Source organism: Oncorhynchus keta, chromosome 4 (genome assembly GCF_023373465.1).
Source record: "Oncorhynchus keta strain PuntledgeMale-10-30-2019 chromosome 4, Oket_V2, whole genome shotgun sequence".
In the NCBI taxonomy this organism is placed as follows: Eukaryota; Metazoa; Chordata; class Actinopteri; order Salmoniformes; family Salmonidae; genus Oncorhynchus; species Oncorhynchus keta.
In genome coordinates, this window is record NC_068424.1 from 85,233,731 (window position 1) to 85,250,090 (window position 16,360).

At 46.0% G+C, this 16,360-nt stretch overlaps 1 protein-coding gene and 1 long non-coding RNA gene across 5 annotated transcripts in view; one reads left to right on the forward strand and one right to left on the reverse strand.

Moving 5' to 3' along the window:
- Nucleotides 1-824, forward strand: part of LOC127929758 (uncharacterized) — a 54,703-nt gene extending 53,879 nt beyond the window's left edge. The window contains exons 5-6 of one of the 4 annotated variants that reach the window (XR_008136067.1): nucleotides 565-615; nucleotides 707-824. This is a non-coding gene — a long non-coding RNA (uncharacterized LOC127929758). Of the gene's footprint in view, nucleotides 1-564; nucleotides 625-668 lie in introns of those variants that run through there. The other 3 variants (XR_008136064.1, XR_008136063.1, XR_008136066.1) reach the window with 3 other exon arrangements.
- The window catches only part of LOC118381277 (probable ATP-dependent RNA helicase DDX41), a 127,954-nt gene that overhangs the window by 52,958 nt on the left and 58,636 nt on the right, over nucleotides 1-16,360 (reverse strand). The window contains 4 exon segments of the mRNA XM_052518004.1: nucleotides 12,797-12,868; nucleotides 14,150-14,299; nucleotides 14,934-15,015; nucleotides 15,017-15,034. Coding sequence (XP_052373964.1) covers nucleotides 12,797-12,868; nucleotides 14,150-14,299; nucleotides 14,934-15,015; nucleotides 15,017-15,034 — 322 coding nt within the window.

The following is a 16,360-nucleotide window of genomic DNA, read 5'->3' on the forward strand; positions in this document are numbered from 1 at the left end:
TAAGCCTAGTACTGGACTAAAAACACTATACTATCGTTAGGTAGTGCTGGAGCGAATCTCTCCTCTGGGGCCAGGGTAACACTGGAGGCAGTCACACAGTTGAACAATCCTCCTACACTGGGTGGATTTGGACTTGTGGATGTGTGGCCTCCGTCAAGGATGTCGTGGAATTCGACTCCTGACCGATGCCGAAAATGCTAGTGGGTAGAGAACGATCCACGTCTTCCTCCACGTTTTCTGTCAGGATCTGGATACAGCACAATCACCACCAATCGTTCTTGCCGCTGAAAAGAAACTTCCATGACATCACTTCTCACAATTTGTAATCAGACGTGAATAGTCTTCAACATTTCTTCCAAGATTAGTGAAAGACTGTCATCTATTATCGCGAAGTCCTGCAGATAATACAGCATCTCCGTAAACACTCACCTTTCCAAACTTGTTTCCTTAACGTAGAGCATCCCCTCCTTGAAAACAACCTCCATCCTCTCCCCTCTGTGTGAGGAATCAAACAGTTCTTGACCTTTACCCGAGTGTAGCCTACGTCCCTCTCAAGTCTGTTAGGTTATCCTCTAGTAAAACGCTGTAGTCTTTGTTCTAATTTCTGTTAGTTAGGTTATCCTGTAGTAAAAACTCTGTAGTCTTCATTCCCAATTTCTGTTAGTTAGGTTATCCTGTAGTCTTTGTTCCAATTTCTGTTAGTTAGGTTATCCTCTAGTCTTTGTTCTAATTTCTGTTAGTTAGGTTATCCTCTAGTCTTCGTTTTAATTTCTGTTAGGTTATCCTCTAGTAAAACTCTGTAGTCTTTGTTCTAATTTCTGTTAGTTAGGATTTATCCTCTAGTAAAAATCTGTAGTCTTCGTTCTAATTTCTGTTAGTTAGGTTAACCACCAGCGCCTCAGAGTTCAGCACCCTCCCCAAGTCTGTGTTAATACAGTCACATCACCACTACCAACCTGACAGTCAAGTCCTTCCCCCTGCTGTGTTCCAGTCAACACAGCAGTCTGAGGCAGATAGTGAACCTACAGATCAGCAGTAGCAAGTGGTCTGAGCTTCCCTTCTTCCCCTCTACAAAACGTCATTTACCAGAGAAAGATACTCTTTTTCTCTCCATCTGACTTTTAAAAAATGTTTTTTTAAATATTTTTATATAAACAAGTAAATATATTTGATAAATTAAAAACAGATCGTACTGACATGATTAAACTCGTTCTTAGTAATTATCTAAAAATTCTTATCGTGTTCACCGTGGTTACGGAAGACACTCACACTTCCCTTTCTGAGAGTAATTTCTATCGAAGGCCGTGGTATTGCAACACATATTGCTACAGTCCGAGATTACTAAATCGTTCCACCGTCCATTAAAAATTACTTCCAGTGGAAAGTCTGATGTGGATCGTAAAATTGATTTATTAACGTTGCAGAGAAATGTAAAAATTACATTTATAATACAAAACAGATAAAAGAGAAATAAAGAGAGTTGCACAAAAAAAAAATAGTTCAACCTTTTATACATACAGAGCGATTCTGTCTTTATCTTATCAACCCCAGAGACAAGACAAATACATGTTTACTTCCTCAATTATCTGGAAACAAGTCCATCACAGCCATGTCAGTCTCACACAGCCATGTCAGTCTCACACAGCCATGTCAGTCTCACACAGCCATGTCAGTCTCACACAGCCATGTCAGTCTCACACAGCCATGTACAGCAACCTGCTGGGTCAAATCTTACGTCAAACAATACTTGCCCCACGTGCACTAGGATAATCCCAATTGGTCCCCATTGTACCTGGCAAAACAAACCAGGCACAGCATTAAGTAGGTGACAGTATTCCCGTGTTGTACATTCAGAAGTCCATGGAGCTGTGTGCCAGGTAGTCTTTCCGTCCGATATTGGTGACCTGTTTGGTCTGCATGGCTTCCAGTTTGGGACAGTCTGGATACGGATGACCAAGACCACCGCAGAATGTACAGCCTCTCTCTCTCCTGGGGAACAGTAGCAAGAAAACAGCAGGTAGGTTAGAATGGCGGAGGAACCAAGAGATGGCAGACATCTGGGCTACTAAAATCATAGTTACAAGCAATACGCTTTTTCATTTTAAATAGTAACTTAGTGAATAGAAACGGAGAAATGAGTGACAGAGAAGCAGCAGTAGCGATAGAAATGTATGAACAGAAAGAGAAATGTATGAACAGAAAGAGAAACACAAACAGTTGAAGTTGGGAAGTTCACATCCACTGAGGTCGGGGTCATTAAAAACTCGTTTTCAACCACTCCCACACATTTCTTGTTAACAAACTATTGTTTTGGTAAGTCGGTTAGGACATCTACTTTGTTCATGACACAAGTCATTTCACCATCAATTGTTTACAGACAGATTATTACCCTTATAATTCACTGTATCACAATTCCAATGGGTCAGAAGTTTTCATACACGAAGTGGAATGTGCCTTTAAACAGCTTGAGAAGAATTCCAGAAAATGATGTCATGGCTTTAGAAGCTTCTGATAGGTTAATTGACATGATTTGAGTCAATTGAGGTGTACCTGTGGATGTATTTCAAACTCAGTGCCTCTTTGATTGACATCATGGGAGAATCAAAAGAAATCAGCCAAGACTTCAGAACAAAAAATTGTAGACCTCCACAAGTCTGGTTCATCCTTGGGAGCAATTTCCAAACGCCTGAAGGTTTACCCGTTCATCTGTACAAACAATAGTACGCAAGTATAAACACCATGGGACCACGCAGCCGTCATACCACTCAGGAAGGAGACTCCCTTCTGTCTCCCAGAGATGAACATACTTTGGTGCAAAAGTGCAAATCAATCCCAGAACAACAGCAAAGGACGTTGTGAAGATGCTGGAGGAAACAGGTACAAAAGTATCTATATCCACAGTAAAACGAGTCCTATATCAACATAACCTGAATGCTGCTCAGCAAGGAAGAAGCCACTGCTCCAAAACCGCCATAAAAAGCCAGACTACGGTTGCAACTGCACATGGGGACAAAGATCATACTTTTTGGAGAAATGTCCTCTGGTCTGATGAAACAAAAATAGAACTGTTTGGCCATAATGACCATCGTTATGTTTGGAGGAAAAGGGGGAGGCTTGCAGCGAAGAACACCATCCCAACCGTGAAGCACGAGGATGGCAGCATCATGTCAGGGTGCTTTGCTGCAGGAGGGACTGGTGCACTTCACAAATAAATGGCATCATGAGGAAGGAACATTATGTGGATATATTGAAGCAACATCTCAAGACATCAGTCAGGGAAGTTAAAGCTTGGTCACAAATGGGTCTTCCAAATGGACATGACCCCAAGCATTCTTCCAAAGTTGTGGCAAAATGGCTTAAGGACAACAAAGTCAAGGTATTGGAGGCCATCACAATTCAATTATATAAAATTTGTGGTCAGAACTGAAAAGCGTGTGCGGCGGAGGCCTACAAACCTGACTCCGTTACACCAGCTCTGTCAGGAGGATTGGGCCCAAAAATTCACCCAACTTATTATGGGAAGCTTGTGAAGAATACCGAAGCGTTTGACCCAAGTTAAACAATTTAAAGGCAATGCTACCAAATAATAATTGAGTGTATGTAAACTACTGACCCACTGGGAATGTGATGAAAGAAATAAAAGCTGAAATAAATCATTTCTCTCTACTATTATTCTGACACATCACATTCTTAAAATAAAGTGGTGATCCAGACTGACCTAAAACAGGGAATTTTACTAGGATTAAAAGTCAGGAATTGTGAAAAACTGAGTTTAAATGTTTTAGCAAGGTGTGTATGTAGACTTCTGACTTCAACTGTAGGGTGTAGGGGTTAGTTAGGGTGTAGGGTTAGTTAGGGTGTAGGGGTTAGTTAGCGTGTATGTAGTTAGGGTGTAGGGGTTAGGTAGGGTGCAGGGGTTAGTTAGGTGTAGGGTTAGTTAGGGTGAAGGGGTTAGTTAGCGTGTAGGGGTTAGTTAGGGTGTAGGGGTTAGTTAGGGTGTAGGGGTTAGTTAGGGTGTAGGGGTTAGTTGGGGTGTAGGGGTTAGTTGGGGTGTATGTGTGGTTAGTGTAGAGGTTAGTTAGCGTGTATGTAGTTAGGGTGTAGGGGTTAGTTAGGGTGTATGTAGTTAGGGTGTAGGGGTTGGTTAGGGTGTAGGGGTTAGTTAGCGTGTATGTAGTTAGGGTGTAGGGGTTGGTTCGCGCGTATGCAGTTAAGGTGTAGGGGTTGAGATTAGGGTGTATGTAGTTAGGGTGTAGGGGTTAGTTAGCGTGTATGTAGTTAGTGTATGTAGTTAGGGTGTAGGGGTTAGTTAGGGTGTATGTAGTTAGGGTGTAGGGGTTAGTTAGGGTGTATGTAGTTAGGGTGTAGGGGTTAGTTAGGGTGTATGTAGTTAGGGTGTAGGGGTTAGTTAGCGTGTATGTAGTTAGGTGTAGGGGTTAGTTAGGGTGTATGTAGTTAGGGTGTATGTAGTTAGGGTGTATGTAGTTAGGGTGTAGGGGTTAGTTAGCGTGTATGTAGTTAGGGTGTAGGGGTTAGTTAGGTGTAGGGGTTAGTTAGGGTGTATGTAGTTAGGGTGTAGGGGTTAGTTAGGGTGTATGTAGTTAGGGTGTAGGGGCAGTTAGGGTGTAGGGGTTAGTTAGGGTGTATGTAGTTAGGGTGTAGGGGGCAGTTAGGGTGTATGTAGTTAGGTGTAGGGGTTAGTTAGCGTGTATGTAGTTAGGGTGTAGGGTTAGTTAGCGTGTATGCAGTTAGGGTGTAGGGGTTAGTTAGGTGTATGTAAACTTCTGACTTCAACTGCATATATGTGTGTGTGTATATATATATATATATATATATATATATATATATATATATATAGAGAGAGAGAGAGAGAGAGAGAGAGGAAGGAAGAGAGAAAGTATAGCAGAACGAGACCAGGATAGTGCGCGTTACCTCCGATATCCAGCATGGCCCTCGTCTCCTGTCTGTAGGACCTGTAGAACAGGGGAACCTTTTGCTTGGCTTCTATCAGCAGGGCCTTCAGATCCATCAGCACCGACTCTCATCTACAGGAGGATTTCAGGGTTGTGAACAATAAGAACCAAAATAAGAGGACTGCAATAGCGAGGAACTACCTGGACTTATCCAAACATCAGTTTTATTTTCTGTTGCAAATTATTGTGTTTAAAAAAAAAAAAAAATTCTGTTAATTAAGTATCTTAATGGAATTACAACACAGGGCATTAGACAGGTGTTTCCTCTACAGATCTGTTTAAAGGGGCATCTGATTCAACAGCCATGGATACAGACCCCAGAACATGGTACATGGATACAGACCCAGAACATGGTACATGGATACAGACCCCAGAACATGGTACATGGATACAGACCCCAGAACATGGTACATGGATACAGACCCCAGAACATGGTACATGGATACAGACCCCAGAACATGGTTCATGGATACAGACCCCAGAACATGGTACATGGATACAGACCCCAGAACATGGTTCATGGATACAGACCCAGAACATGGTACAACAGCCATGGATACAGACCCCAGAACATGGTACATGGATACAGACCCCAGAACATGGTACATGGATACAGACCCCAGAACATGGTACATGGATACAGACCCCAGAACATGGTTCATGGATAGACCCCCAGAACATGGTTCATGGATACAGACCCCCAGAACATGGTTCAACAGCCATGGATACAGACCTCAGAACATGGTACATGGATACAGACCCCAGAACATGGTACATGGATACAGACCCCAGAACATGGTTCATGGATACAGACCCCAGAACATGGTTCTGGATACAGACCCCAGAACATGGTTCAACAGCCATGGATACAGACCCCAGAACATGGTTCATGGATACAGACCCCAGAACATGGTACATGGATACAGACCCCAGAACATGGTACATGGATACAGACCCCAGAACATGGTTCATGGATACAGACCCCAGAACATGGTTCATGGATACAGACCCCAGAACATGGTTCAACAGCCATGGATACAGACCCCAGAACATGGTACATGGATACAGACCCCAGAACATGGTTCATGGATACAGGGACCCCAGAACATGGTTCATGGATACAGACCCCCAGAACATGGTTCATGGATACAGACCCCCAGAACATGGTTCATGGATACAGACCCCAGAACATGATACATGGATACAGACCCCCAGAACATGATACATGGATACAGACCCCAGAACATGGTTCAACAGCCATGGATACAGACCCCAGAACATGGTTCCATGAATACAGACCCCAGAACATGGTACATGGATACAGACCCCAGAACATGGTACATGGATACAGACCCCCAGAACATGGTTCATGGATACAGAACCCATAACATGGTTCAACAGCCATGGATACAGACCCCAGAACATGGTACATGGATACAGACCCCAGAAAATGGTACATGGACACAGACCCCAGAACATGGTACATGGATACAGACCCCAGAACATGGTACATGGATACAGACCCCAGAACATGATACATGGATACAGACCCCAGAACATGATACATGGATACAGACCCCAGAACATGGTTCATGGATACAGACCCCAGAACATGGTTCATGGATACAGACCCCAGAACATGATACATGGATACAGACCCCCAGAACATGATACATGGATACAGACCCCAGAACATGGTTCAACAGCCATGGATACAGACCCCAGAACATGGTTCATGAATACAGACCCCAGAACATGGTACATGGATACAGACCCCAGAACATGGTTCATGGATACAGACCCCAGAACATGGATTTCATGGATACAGACCCCAGAACATGGGTACATGGATACAGACCCCAGAACATGGTTCATGGATACAGACCCCAGAACATGGTTCATGGATACAGACCCCAGAACATGGTACATGGACACAGACCCCAGAACATGGTACATGGATACAGACCCCAGAACATGGTACATGGATACAGACCCCAGAACATGATACATGGATACAGACCCCCAGAGACATGATACATGGATACAGACCCCAGAACATGGTTCATGGATACAGACCCCAGAACATGGTTCCTTGGATACAGACCCCAGAATATGATACATGGATACAGACCCCAGAACATGATACATGGATACAGACCCCAGAACATGGTTCAACAGCCATGGATACAGACCCCAGAACATGGTTCATGAATACAGACCCCAGAACACGGTACATGGATACAGACCCCAGAACATGGTTCATGGATACAGACCCCAGAACATGGTTCATGGATACAGACCCCAGAACATGGTACATGGATACAGACCCCAGAACATGGTTCATGGATACAGACCCCAGAACATGGTTCATGGATACAGACCCCAGAACATGGTACATGGATACAGACCCCAGAACATGGTTCAACAGCCATGGATACAGACCCCCAGAACATGGTTCATGGATACAGACCCCAGAACATGGTTCATGGATACAGACCCCAGAACATGATTCATGGATACAGACCCCCAGAACACATGATACATGGATACAGACCCCAGAACATGGTTCATGGATATAGACCCCAGAACATGGTTCATGGATACAGACCCCCAGAACATGGTTCATGGATACAGACCCCCAGAACATGGTACATGGATACAGACCCCAGAACATGGTACATGGATACAGACCCCAGAACATGGTTCATGGATACAGACCCCAGAACATGGTTCATGGATACAGACCCCAGAACATGGTACATGGATACAGACCCCAGAACATGGTTCATGGATACAGACCCCAGAACATGGTTCATGGATACAGACCCCAGAACATGGTTCATGGATACAGACCCCAGAACATGGTTCATGGATACAGACCCCAGAACATGGTTCATGGATACAGACCCCAGAACATGGTTCATGGATACAGACCCCAGAACATGGTTCATGGATACAGACCCCAGAACATGGTACATGGATACAGACCCCAGAACATGGTTCATGGATGCAGACCCCAGAACATTCATGGATACAGACCCCAGAACATGATACATGGATACAGACTCCCAGAACATGGTTCATGGATACAGACCCCAGAACATGGTACATGGATACAGACCCCAGAACATGGTTCATGGATACAGACCCCAGAACATGGTACATGGATACAGACCCCAGAACATGGTACATGGATACAGACCCAGAACATGGTACATGGATACAGACCCCAGAACATGATTAATGGATACAGACCCCAGAACATGGTTCATGGATACAGACCCCAGAACATGGTACATGGATACAGACCCCAGAACATGGTTCATGGATAGACCCCAGAACATGGTTCATGGATACAGACCCCAGAACATGGTACATGGACACAGACCCCAGAACATGGTACATGGATACAGACCCCAGAACATGGTACATGGATACAGACCCCCAGAACATGATACATGGATACAGACCCCAGAACATGGTTCATGGATACAGACCCCAGAATATGATACATGGATACAGACCCCAGAACATGATACATGGATACAGACCCCAGAACATGGTTCAACAGCCATGGATACAGACCCCCAGAACATGGTTCATGAATACAGACCCCCAGAACACGGTACATGGATACAGACCCCAGAACATGGTTCATGGATACAGACCCCAGAACATGGTTCATGGATACAGACCCCAGAACATGGTACATGGATACAGACCCCAGAACATGGTTCATGGATACAGACCCCAGAACATGGTTCATGGATACAGACCCCAGAACATGGTACATGGATACAGACCCCAGAACATGGTTCAACAGCCATGGATACAGACCCCAGAACATGGTTCATGGATACAGACCCCAGAACATGGTTCATGGATACAGACCCCAGAACATGATACATGGATACAGACCCCAGAACATGATACATGGATACAGACCCCCAGAACATGGTACATGGATACAGACCCCCAGAACATGGTACATGGATACAGACCCCAGAACATGGTTCATGGATACAGACCCCAGAACATGGTACATGGATACAGACCCCAGAACATGGTTCATGGATACAGACCCCAGAACATGGTTCATGGATACAGACCCCAGAACATGGTTCATGGATACAGACCCCAGAACATGGTACATGGATACAGACCCAGCATGGTTCATGGATACAGACCCCAGAACATGGTTCATGGATACAGACCCCAGAACATGGGTTCATGGATACAGACCCCAGAACATGGTTCATGGATACAGACCCCAGAACATGGTTCATGGATAGAGACCCCAGAACATGGTTCCTTGGATACAGACCCAGAACATGGTTCATGGATACAGACCCCAGAACATGGTACATGGATACAGACCCCAGAACATGGTTCATGGATGCAGACCCCAGAACATGATTCATGGATACAGACCCCAGAACATGATACATGGATACAGACCCCAGAACATGGTTCATGGATACAGACCCCAGAACATGGTACATGGATACAGACCCCAGAACATGGTTCATGGATACAGACCCCAGAACATGGTACATGGATACAGACCCCAGAACATGGTGTACATGGATACAGACCCCAGAACATGGTACATGGATACAGACCCCAGAACATGATTAATGGATACAGACCCCAGAACATGGTTCATGGATACAGACCCCAGAACATGGTACATGGATACAGACCCCAGAACATGGTTCATGGATAGACCCCAGAACATGGTTCATGGACAAGACCCCAGAACATGGTACATGGACACAGACCCCAGAACATGGTACATGGATACAGACCCCAGAACATGGTACATGGATACAGACCCCAGAACATGATACATGGATACAGACCCCAGAACATGATACATGGATACAGACCCCAGAACATGGTTCATGGATACAGACCCCAGAACATGGTTCATGGATACAGACCCCAGAATATGATACATGGATACAGACCCCAGAACATGATACATGGATACAGACCCCAGAACATGGTTCATGGATACAGACCCCAGAACATGGTTCATGGATACAGACCCCAGAACATGGTTCATGGATACAGACCCCAGAACATGATTCATGGATACAGACCCCAGAACATGATACATGGATACAGACCCCAGAACATGATACATGGATATAGACCCCAGAACATGGTTCATGGATACAGACCCCAGAACATGGTACATGGATACAGACCCCAGAACATGGTACATGGATACAGACCCCAGAACATGGTACATGGATACAGACCCCAGAACATGGTACATGGATACAGACCCCAGAACATGGTTCATGGATACAGACCCCAGAACATGGTACATGGATACAGACCCCAGAACATGGTACATGGATACAGACCCCAGAACATGGTACATGGATACAGACCCCAGAACATGGTTCATGGATACAGACCCCAGAACATGGTTCATGGATACAGACCCCAGAACATGGTTCATGGATACAGACCCCAGAACATGGTACATGGATACAGACCCCAGAACATGGTTCATGGATACAGACCCCAGAACATGGTTCATGGATACAGACCCAGAACATGGTACATGGATACAGACCCCAGAACATGGTTCATGGATACAGACCCCAGAACATGGTTCATGGATACAGACCCCAGAACATGGTTCATGGATACAGACCCCAGAACATGGTACATGGATACAGACCCCAGAACATGGTACATGGATACAGACCCCAGAACATGGTTCATGGATACAGACCCCAGAACATGGTTCAACAGCCATGGATACAGACCCCAGAACATGGTTCATGGATACAGACCCCAGAACATGGTACATGGATACAGACCCCAGAACATGGTTCATGGATACAGACCCCAGAACATGGTACATGGATACAGACCCCAGAACATGGTACATGGATACAGACCCCAGAACATGGTACATGGATACAGACCCCAGAACATGATTAATGGATACAGACCCCAGAACATGATTCATGGATACAGACCCCAGAACATGGTTCAACAGCCATGGATACAGACCCCAGAACATGGTTCATGGATACAGACCCCAGAACATGGTTCATGGATACAGACCCCAGAACATGGTTCATGGATACAGACCCCAGAACATGGTTCAACAGCCATGGATACAGACCCCAGAACATGGTTCATGGATACAGACCCCAGAACATGGTTCATGGATACAGACCCCAGAACATGATTCATGGATACAGACCCCAGAACATGGTTCAACAGCCATGGATACAGACCCCAGAACATGGTACATGGATACAGACCCCAGAACATGGTTCATGGATACAGACCCCAGAACATGATTCATGGATACAGACCCCAGAACATGGTACATGGATACAGACCCCAGAACATGGTACATGGATACAGACCCCAGAACATGGTACATGGATACAGACCCCAGAACATGGTTCATGGATACAGACCCCAGAACATGGTACATGGATACAGACCCCAGAACATGGTTCATGGATACAGACCCCAGAACATGGTTCATGGATACAGACCCCAGAACATGGTTCATGGATACAGACCCCAGAACATGGTTCAACAGCCATGGATACAGACCCCAGAACATGGTTCATGGATACAGACCCCAGAACATGGTTCATGGATACAGAACCCCAGAACATGATTCATGGATACAGACCCCAGAACATGGTTCAACAGCCATGGATACAGACCCCAGAACATGGTACATGGATACAGACCCCAGAACATGGTTCATGGATACAGACCCCAGAACATGATTCATGGATACAGACCCCAGAACATGGTACATGGATACAGACCCCAGAACATGGTACATGGATACAGACCCCAGAACATGGTACATGGATACAGACCCCAGAACATGGTTCATGGATACAGACCCCAGAACATGGTACATGGATACAGACCCCAGAACATGGTACATGGATACAGACCCCAGAACATGGTACATGGATACAGACCCCAGAACATGGTTCATGGATACAGACCCCAGAACATGGTACATGGATACAGACCCCAGAACATGGTTCATGGATACAGACCCCAGAACATGGTTCATGGATACAGACCCCAGAACATGGTTCATGGATACAGACCCCAGAACATGGTTCATGGATACAGACCCCAGAACATGGTTCATGGATACAGACCCCAGAACATGGTTCAACAGCCATGGATACAGACCCCAGAACATGGTACATGGATACAGACCCCAGAACATGGTTCATGGATACAGACCCCAGAACATGGTACATGGATACAGACCCCAGAACATGGTACATGGATACAGACCCCAGAACATGGTACATGGATACAGACCCCAGAACATGGTTCATGGATACAGACCCCAGAACATGGTACATGGATACAGACCCCAGAACATGGTTCATGGATACAGACCCCAGAACATGGTTCATGGATACAGACCCCAGAACATGGTTCATGGATACAGACCCCAGAACATGGTTCATGGATACAGACCCCAGAACATGGTTCATGGATACAGACCCCAGAACATGGTTCATGGATACAGACCCCAGAACATGGTTCAACAGCCATGGATACAGACCCCAGAACATGGTTCATGGATACAGACCCCAGAACATGATACATGGATACAGACCCCAGAACATGGTTCATGGATACAGACCCCAGAACATGGTTCATGGATACAGACCCCAGAACATGGTTCATGGATACAGACCCCAGAACATGATACATGGATACAGACCCCAGAACATGCAACAGAAACCAACATGATGGCTAAATGTTGAGGAATCAGGTGGTGGCTTGTTTCTTACCACAGCCTTTGTTGATGAAAGTGGTGGCGATCCCAGTCTTCCCTGATCGACCGGTTCGACCAATCCTGTGGACTAGAACACACAACAACACACTGTTTTTTCAGTCAGTCGGTGGATGAGTCTGATTATAGAGAGGGAATACATGAGATTTAGGGGTACCAATAACGTGCACTTGAGGGGAGATATGAGCAGATTATCATGAGAAGAAACAGGGTAACATGTACTCTGCCTCTAGGCCAGGTTACTCTCCCTCTAGGCCAGGTTTCTCTCCCTCTAGGTCAGGTTACTCTGCCTCTAGGCCAGGTTACTCTCTCTCTAGGCCAGGTTACTCTCTCTCTAGGCCAGGTTACTCTCTCTCTAGGCCAGGTTACTCTGCCTCTAGGCCAGGTTACTCTCTCTCTAGGCCAGGTTACTCTCTCTCTAGGCCAGGTTACCTTCCCAGGCCAGGTTACTCTTCCTCTAGGCCAGGTTACTCTGCCTCTAGGTCAGGCCAGGTTACTCTCTCTAGGCCAGGTTACTCTCCCTCTAGGTCAGGCCAGGTTACTCTCTCTAGGCCAGGTTACTTTCCTCTAGGTCAGGCCAGGTTACTCTCTCTAGGCCAGGTTACTCTGCCTCTAGGCCAGGTTACTCTGCCTCTAGGCCAGGTTACTCTCCCTCTAGGTCAGGCCAGTTTACTCTCCCCAGGCCAGGCTACTCCCTCAGGCCAGGTTACTCTCCCTCAGGCCAGGTTACTCTCCTCTAGGCCAGGTTACTCTCCCCAGGGCCAGGTTACTCTCTCTCTCTAGGCCAGGTTATTATCTCTAGGCCAGGTTATTCTCCCCAGGCCAGGCTACTCTCTCTCTAGGCCAGGTTACTCTCTCCAGGCCAGGTTACTCCCTCTAGGCCAGGTTATTCTCCCCTATGCCAGGTTACTCTCTCTCTAGGCCAGGTTACTCTCCTCTAGGCCAGGTTATTCTCCCTCTAGGCCAGGTTACTCTCTCTCTAGGCCAGGTTACTCTCCCTCTAGGCCAGGTTACTCTCTCTCTAGGCCAGGTTACTCTCTCTCTAGGCCAGGTTACTCTCTCTCTAGGCCAGGTTACTCTCTCTCTAGGCCAGGTTACTCTCTCTCTAGGCCAGGTTACTCTCTCTCTAGGCCAGGTTACTCTCTCTCTAGGCCAGGTTACTCTCTCTCTAGGCCAGGTTACTCTCCAGCACATTGTGGTAACTGCTGATGAAAAGGGGCTTTGATCAAATCATATTGATTGATTGATTTCTGACTGTAAATTTGCTCTGGATAAGATTGTTCTGCTAAATGACCAAAATGTAATGTAAAAAAAAAAAACCCAGTTGATTAATTGAGATGTAAAGTCTTACCATAGTTCTCTATCTCCTCTGGCATATCATAGTTGACCACGTGCTGTATAGCAGGGAAGTCCAGACCTTTAGACGCGACATCAGTAGCCACCAACACATCCTTCTTCCCTTCCTTAAAAGCCTCGATGGCTTTGGTACGCTCCTCCTGGTCTGGAAACACATAGCAGAGTGGGAATGAAATAGCCCTATTTAGGTAGTCCCAGCAGGTGTTGCCTGGTGATGCTAACGCTAAATGCTAATGCTAAATGCTAACGCTAAATGCTAAATGAAAGAAGAAGTTAAAAGGCCTTGATGGCCTTGGTACGCTCCTCCTGGTCTGGAAACACATATCATAGTGGGAATGAAATAGCCCTATTTAGGTAGTCCCAGCAGGTGTTGCCTGGTGATGCTAACGCTAAATGCTAATGCTAAATGCTAACGCTAAATGAAAGAAGAAGTTAAAGGCCTTGATGGCCTTGGTACGCCTCCTGGTCTGGAAACACAGAGTGGGAATGAAATAGCCCTATTTAGGTAGTCCCAGCAGGTGTTGCCTGGTGATGCTAACGCTAAATGCTAAATGCTAACGCTAAATGAAAGAAGAAGTTAAAAGGCCTTGATGGCCTTGGTACGCTCCTGGTCTTGAAACACATAGCAGAGTGGGAATGAAATAGCACCCCTATTTAGGTAGTCCCAGCAGGAAGAGAAGGGTTTTACTTACAATTTCCTCCACTCCCTTTCAGCACTAGGGCACATGTTAAGGGCAGGGTGGTTGAGGTAGGAAAACTAAGGGGGTTAGTGATCTTACCTTTTCCTCCGTGGATAGCCACAGCCTCCACTCCTTTTAGCAGGAGGAGATATTCATGAATGGCGTCCACGTCTGCTTTCTTTCTCAGCAAACATCAACACCTGGGTGACAGAGAACAACACTACCATCTTACCATCTGATTGAACACACAACAACACTACCATCTTACCATCTGATGAAACACACAACAACACTACCATCTTACCATCTGATTAAACACACAACAACACTACCATCTTACCATCTGATGAAACACACAACAACACTACCATCTTACCATCTGATGAAACACACAACAACACTACCATCTTACCATCTGATGAAACACACAACAACACTACCATCTTACCATCTGATGAAACACACAACAACACTACCATCTTACCATCTGATGAAACACACAACAACACTACCATCTTACCATCTGATTAAACACACAACAACACTACCATCTTACCATCTGATGAAACACACAACACTACCATCTTACCATCTGATTCTTCTTCTTCTTGTTACTAACCGGAGGAGGGGTTGTTACTAACCAGAGGAGGAGGGGTTGTTACTAACCAGAGGAGGAGGGGTTGTTACTAACCAGAGGAGGAGGGGTTGTTACTAACCAGAGGAGGAGGGGTTGTTACTAACCAGAGGATGAGGGGTTGTTACTAACCAGAGGAGGAGGGGTTGTTACTAACCAGAGGAGGAGGGGTTGTTACTAACCAGAGGAGGGGCTGTTACTAACCAGAGGGGGGTTGTTACTAAACAGAGGGGTTGTTACTAACCAGAGGAGGGGCTGTTACTAACCGAAGGAGGGGCTGTTACTAACCAGAGGAGGGGCTGTTACTAACCAGAGGAGGGGCTGTTACTAACCAGAGGAGGGGGTTGTTACTAACCAGAGGAGGAGGGGCTGTTACTAACCAGAGGAGGAGGGCTGTTACTAACCAGAGGATGAGGGGCTGTTACTAACCAGAGGATGAGGGGCTGTTACTAACCAGAGGATGAGGGGTTGTTACTAACCAGAGGATGAGGGGTTGTTACTAACCAGAGGATGAGGGTTGTTACTAACCAGAGGAGGAGGGGTTGTTACTAACCAGAGGAGGAGGGGTTGTTACTAACCAGAGGAGGAGGGGTTGTTACTAACCAGAGGAGGAGGGGTTGTTACTAACCAGAGGAGGGGGGTTGTTACTAACCAGAGGAGGGGTTGTTACTAACCAGAGGGGGGGTTGTTACTAACCAGAGGAGGGGTTGTTACTAACCGGAGGAGGGGCTGTTACTAACCAGAGGAGGGGCTGTTACTAACCAGAGGAGGGGTTGTTACTAACCGGAGGAGGGGTTGTTACTAACCGGAGGAGGGGTTGTTACTAACCGGAGGAGGGGTTGTTACTAACCAGAGGAGGGGTTGTTACTAACCAGAGGAGGGGTTGTTACTA